The 6981-nt window shown below is 38.4% G+C and overlaps 1 protein-coding gene across 3 annotated transcripts in view; it reads right to left on the reverse strand.

Moving 5' to 3' along the window:
• Positions 1 to 3689, reverse strand: part of dtnbp1b (dystrobrevin binding protein 1b) — a 34695-nt gene extending 31006 nt beyond the window's left edge. For 2 of the 3 annotated variants that reach the window (XM_032580843.1, XM_032580847.1), the window contains exon 1: positions 3307 to 3689. In XM_032580843.1, coding sequence (XP_032436734.1) covers positions 3307 to 3352 — 46 coding nt within the window. In that variant the 5' untranslated portion in view covers positions 3353 to 3689. The remainder of the gene's footprint in view (positions 1 to 3306) is intronic. The other variant, XM_032580846.1, reaches the window with a different exon arrangement.
• Positions 3690 to 6981: the final 3292 nt, after the last annotated feature.

The raw sequence follows: 6981 nt of genomic DNA on the forward strand, positions 1-6981 counted from the left end.
CAGCAAGAGGTGACGAGAAAAGAATAGATGGGGAAAAGACCAGAGAGGAGAGGACATGTGAGGCAAGCCATCATTTGGCAAGAGAAGTGATGACACAGCACATCCATCTCAGTGGCAGGTGCCTGCTGTTGCTCCTTTAGAGGAGAGATCTGCCTCGCTGCCACAATGTCAACACACTACACCCAGTCAGGCTGGTCAGACTATAAATACTGTTCATTTTATTACCTAAAACATGTATTTATTGAAGTGACACAGCAAACTATGGTATTAGACATGAACACTTTGCAGAACTCTATCTTTGGTGATGTGCGTTATTTTATCAGTCAAATAAAACAACCTGAAGTCAATACATGCAATGTTAGAGCAAAGAAACGTGTTCCCTCTCCCAGACTGTGAGAACAAAAGATCAGGATTCTGTTCTCACAGCTCCTGTTTGGAGAGTTTGTTTTCCCCATATACAGTGTCCAACAAACACTGTGATTGAAATATGAAATATAGGTTTAATGTGTCGGTGTGGTTACTACACTGACGGACGCTGCTGTGAAGGAGATCAATGACAACTTTGCAAGAGTTCTGCACTTGAGATTCTTGCAAAGTATGAAATGTCCTGAACAAAAAGAACTTTGATTTTGTTCTTACCACCTCAAGTAAGAGAACAAATGTTTCTATTTTGTGTTTTTCACTTTGACCCCATATTTAGTAAGCATTTAGAAAACCTACCAACTCGAAAACAAACAAATCTGTTTGGGGTTCTCTTTTTTTAATGGATGTTTATGTGAGCAACACACTACCTCATAATTTCTTTGGGATTAATAAAGTACCATCTAACTTTATCAACGGTGGGCCTCATTCTCATCCTAAAGTACTCACAAGTAGCCCAGTCAGTCACTGATATAGCTGGATAGACCAATAACCCCAAACGTCATACACAGCTACAGTGGCAGATTGTTACAATTACATGCACATGGTGAATTATCTAAATTACTAGGCGTCTAATTTTGAACGACTAAATTTGGTGTCAGGGACAAAAAAAAAAAATCCTAAATGAGACATCATTATGGTAAATGTTTTCTGGTGATTGAGTTGTATCGTGGATTACTCCAGATTAGGTTTCTTTCATCTTCAGTCATTTATGTTTGATACTGCTATTATCCAACTTTTGATGTGGTAATGTGGCCAAATATGAGCTATTTTTCCTGCTTCAATATGAAACCTGTGCTTCATTTTTCCTTTCGCTAAAGCTGTTCTGTAGCCGAGACCCGATTCCTCAGCATCCAGATTTGGTTATGTAACACTGTAGTTTGTAAGTCAGTAATCGTACCCTGGAGCCTCTTGATATTTCCATTTGAAGGCACTGCTCCGTGAGAAGGTAATGTGATGGATGCATCTTGACGAGGAACAAAACAGTCGAGCGAAATGGGAGGGAACCCAGAAGAGTGAAACATGCGATAGTGAAAACATAGGTTTCAGCATTACCGAGCCAAGCAACATAATGTCCAGATTCTGCAAAATAGAAAAAAAAATATGCCTGTGATCCTAAACATATAAAAACAGGCTTCCCATGTGTGTGGATGTGTCATTTGATGATCATTAACGCATCAGCCAGACATACCAACTGTTTCCGGGTGAGCTTCTCAAAGGCAAAGGTCGTAAATAACGCCCAGAAAATAACAGAAGGGAGAAAGGGAATGAAAGCTAGATGAGGGGGGAAGGCATAATAACAACAAAAGCAATAAAAGGAAACCCATTTTCCCAGCTGTGATCTCTAGCTTCTGTACAGACAGTCATTGTGTGTATGCCTGTGAATGTGAGCATCTGTGAGTGGATCTGTTTGAAAGAGATTTTTTTTTGTGTATATGTGCCCACTCAGCCCGCAAGTGAGTCACATCATCTTATCAATCACCCACTTACACTTAAACCCATAATGCTTTATTGTAATGACAGAACCATCCAACAAAGTTACAACAGACTCATAATAAACATTTAACACATCTACACTCACAAGCAGAATATTTGCATGTGCAGTTATTGTTTTACATAGGCAGAAGAAAACCTAACCTGGACAAACGGAGACTAAATATAAAAATAGCGTATGTTTTCCCCTTAGTTTACAATCAAACCTAGCAAAGACTGTTCTCTGTAGGATGAAAGTGAAAAGCTGTTCAGGTTGAGAGAAGTGAATGACACCAGTATGTCATCTGCTCCTTTTCTTTCCAGTGAAAAGAATCCAGCTGGCTTACATGTCAATTGATTCAAAGCACCTTCCAAATAGATGTACAGCTGGAGGCGCTCCAGGGCTGGTGTAAGCACACCCATGCACACGCCCCCCCCCCTCCACACACACACACACACACACACACCCACACACACATATTCCCCTATTATACAATATTTTAAGCGTGCTTCTACAACACCATCACATGCATATTTATTTAATTTTACAGGTGCATCTAAATCATTTGAAAAATAATCAAAAAGTGAAGAACAGCGATGTTATGGTCATTAAACAAAACAATCGTACTTATTGCAGTAAGGGCAGATGCCAAGTAGGCTTGGAAAATGAAATCAGCATCTCCGTGAAGTCAGCAGAGAGAGAAACATGAAGTGCTTTAATTTTTTACACCTTTGGAGTCAATAAAACAAAGTGGAAAATATCAGCAGATGGTTCCCCAAATCATCACTGACTGTGGAAACTTCACTCTGGACCTTTAAGCAACTTAGTTTCTGTGCCTCTTCCTTTAGAGTCTGGGACATTGATTTTCAAAAGAAAAATGTTTATTTTAACTTTAACCGAAAACAGAACTTTAGATCAAGCAGCAACATAATGTAACATAATTTCTGCATTCAAAATAATTTTGTAACCCTTATGCAATATTATATTTTACTGCATTGCATATAAACTGGAGTCTGTGTTTTTATTAGCCATAGGGCATAATCTTCAGGAATAAAGATAAACAGGAATAAATGCTTTACAGTAAATAGGTCAAGCACATTTTAAATAACCTTTAGAATGTTTCAAACTAGTGAGATTCCTCTGTATTGTTACCAATATATTTGCACAAAAAACTTAACATATACACACACACACACATGTTCACCCAAACACATTTGGCATTCCTAATGCTAATGAAACCTGTGTTCTGTTTCATGTTTCTTAAATCAATTTATCTTTCACTGGGTTAAAGAACATGCCTGGTTTTGCTCTAATGGCCTTGAAACGTTGAAGAAGGTACCTTTAAAAGAAAAGCCTGAAACATTTTTATATATTTGTATACAGAGATGATAAAATTTAAATACATCACTTACAAGAACTCCTTTGGCTTCCATCTCTTGCACCAGGTGAGGTGGACATCCCGGCAGGACGCTGCTGTTAGTCCTAGCCAGACAACCAAACTGGAGGGAGGGGAAGACTGACAGCACAAGTATTGTACACCACAAACTCCACCGATCACGACAGATCCTGCCCACCACGCATCCTCGCTGTGTCTTTCAGTCAGTGCACATGCTCCTCGGTACAAAAGATGCTCATGCGCACATTCTCGCGTGGATTAACTCACAACAACCCTTGCAAACTGGAGTGCTGGGCGTTTTCAAAGAATGCTGGTCGCCCCAAAAGACAAGACACGTGCATGTATGGATCGACACTGCACCAGCGTCTGCTCCAGTGTGGGGACCGCTGAGGTTGAGGAGGGGAGAGAGGAAGAGAGGTGCAAAGACTGCTGGAGTGTACCACTGGCTGCTGCTGAGGGAGGGAGGATGTAGAAGAGGTGGAGAAAAGGGTGTGCACATCAGCAGGAAACGAAATAAGGAGTTGAAATGTGCTCTGAAACTATTTATTTTGCTATTTTATGACTAACTGGTTTGAGGTGCAAGTTATTTTCACAAATGATAAAGTTGATTCAGTGTGATCATGTTAAAAAAAAAACAAGACACACACTTTTTCCACAAGGTTACATTTTTTCTGCACACACAGCTACATTTAAACAGCCTTGCACACAGAGCACAGCACCAGCACAGAAATACACTTGTGCACACACCCACTCTGTGTGCCTCCACTGCCTGAGGGGGGGACATTATAATCCTCCTCATTAGCATGATGCTGTGAAGAGCAACATAAATCCACCTTGCTTTGTCTCTCTCATACGCCCTCATCCCCTCCTTCAAGTGCAAGTCAAGTGCAGGAATCAAAGACACAGCTCCCGCTGGTCTGACTTTGACAGCTTCTTTCTTCATATCATAATGGCTTTTCAAAATATTTGTATAAACCTAAACTTCCCAAAACTGTACAAGTACAGTAAAGTAAAAAAAAAGAAAAACAAAGCGCAAAATAGAACTATAGTATTTGAATGTTTCAAAACAAAATGTGACGCAACTGTCTACTAATTAGTGAGAGACAATGTGAGACAGAAAAAGGTGTTAAACCCTCAACCTGGAGAAAGGTAAAAAATACACACACAAAGTCCTTCATCTTGTAAACCCATCAAATAATTTCAATAGTCAAGAGGTAGAATAAGATAAAAAAAAAACTGGCAGCCGCTGTCAATAGGTTTTGGATGCAGCTGCACAAAATCAAGCTGCAGGCGATCCAAAGGAAATATCATAGGGCCCCTAATTAGCAGAGGTTGATTACAAGTGTGCCACAGAGTGAGCTGTAGGAGGGGTGAGTGATCCAAACACTGGACTGGAGGAAGAAATTTTGTAGCATGCCAACGTACGTGTGAAGACCTATTATTAAGTAGATAATTTGAGATCTTATGTAGAGCCTGACAGCTCATTAGAAATAACAGCACTAATCAGGAAGACAGTTGTGTGTTGCTCAGCAACAGCTTAAAACTGCTGGATATGACAACCTCACACAATTCTCCAAAAAAAGGAAAAAAAAACAGTTTCTACTGTGAAAACTCTGATGCTTTGCTGTTGCTTTGACCTCAATAGAAGGTGTTTGGATATAAAGGTGCATCTCAAAAATAAAATCATCACTAGGAACTTATTTATATTAGCATTTAAATTTAAGAAGTGAAACTCCTATTGATTACACACAGAATGATATATTTCAATTGCGTATTTAACATTTTAATAATTATACAACAGAGCTAATAAAACACAGCATTCTGTTTTATGTAAAGTAAATTAAAATAGATTATAATGCAGAAAGAGCAACAGAGTTGCATTGCTATCTATAGAGTGTCATATCCAAGGATTTAAATGGGAAGTTGAGTGGAAGGAAAAGTCACCTTCCTTGCTCACAACCATAACCTTTTGATGATTTTTTATTTTAAACGTTTTTCTCTAGCTCTTGTAGCTTTTATTTAATAGTGGTCAGGCAGGAAAGTGAGTTTCGAGACAAAGGGAAGACATGTGGAAGAGGTCAACAGGTTGGCACTTGAACCTGTGACAGCCACATTGAGAACTGAGGCCTCTATACATAGGTTGCACGCTTTACCCCTGTGCCACCATGGCGCCCACTTTTTGATGATTTCTAATACCAGGATTTGATTTTAATTTGTTAATCCAGCAATACAACTACACATTTAAACTCAAAATAAAACTATTTTCAATATCACCAAACTTCAGATTGCAACTCGTATTATACTTCTTGAGATGTTTTAAATTCTTCTGGTTAGTAATAACAATAGGCAAATCTCACAGCAGAATGTGGAAATATTTCTCAAGTAGCTTTTGAAGACATTTAAAAACGCAGAATGATAGGAGATGGCCTATCATATTCTGCAAATTATGTCATAAATATTGGACAAATATTAGGGAGGTAGAGAATCTATGACCTTTACCATTTCAGATTTGCTGTGAAGTGACATGCAGTTTGCTATACCGTGTCTCTGCAAAAAATAGTACAAAGCAGCTTCAGTTTGGCAAGAAAAGACTCACTTCACACACAAGCTTTGAGTAGTTGCAGGTGGTAAAAGTTAAGTATAATCATATTTACTATAGCTGTCGAGGCTGTAGTTAGAGCAAATTTTGGTCTAAAATATATGGGAGTGAGAATTTGAACCCTGCAGCGTCTGTAATATGTACCTAAATGATGCATGCTGTGCGAAAGGAAATGAAAAATCAGAATTACTGCATTTCCAGAATAATTCTCACTTCCTCCTTTTAACTGTGGACACACTGAAAGAGTGTAAAATAACTACCTGGTCCTGCATCTCCATACAGCGGTTATCCTATGTAACAGCTAATCAAAACATTCATGAATCCTTTAAAACATTCTGGGAAGTGGATAAAACCCCCCCAAAAAACACAAAATGTAATTCTACATTGTGTCTTGTTTATTTATTAACACCCCTTTTTTAAAAATAAAAACAAAAATACAATCTGTCTGGACATTTAAAACTTTGTTAGATAAACCATTTCAAGTTTCTGCGGACTGTAACTGAACAAAATGCAAAGGCCTCAAACAAAAAAAATCCAACGATCCAGGACAAAATGACACATCAGAATTTCAGCAAAGACAGAAAAAAAAAATCACAGTTGCCTTGGAAACAGACACTCTGCATCATGTTTTATGTAATCTATGCAGAGATTTGCCAAGATTATTCAGGCTACTTAAACTTTTCAACTCTTGTGTCCAAATGAAAACTGGTCTGAGGAGTTCTTATATATGTATATATTTTGAAGATTTTCTTGGCACAAGTAACACTTACTGAATACTAATTTGACAGAAAATAGGTTGGATATGGAAGGGGAAGACATACAGCAAATGGTCCCGAGGTCAGGAATCAAATCCAGCATAAAGCATCAAGGACTAAAGCCGCTGAACATGGTACACCTTGCTTCCGCTCAGCCACCTTGCTGAGCGGAAGCAAGGTCAACATTTTCAGGACTTTTATAGTCCTACTAATGTTGCGGAAACATCTACCTTTATTGGAGGATAAAGTTATTTTCAAAAGTCAGAATTCACTCTTTCAGATCAAAGTTTTATTTGTACTTGTGAATTAGCAAGTATTCCAGTACTGAATACCTGGA

The sequence above is a fragment of the Xiphophorus hellerii genome, chromosome 13 (genome assembly GCF_003331165.1).
Source record: "Xiphophorus hellerii strain 12219 chromosome 13, Xiphophorus_hellerii-4.1, whole genome shotgun sequence".
Classification (NCBI taxonomy): Eukaryota; Metazoa; Chordata; class Actinopteri; order Cyprinodontiformes; family Poeciliidae; genus Xiphophorus; species Xiphophorus hellerii.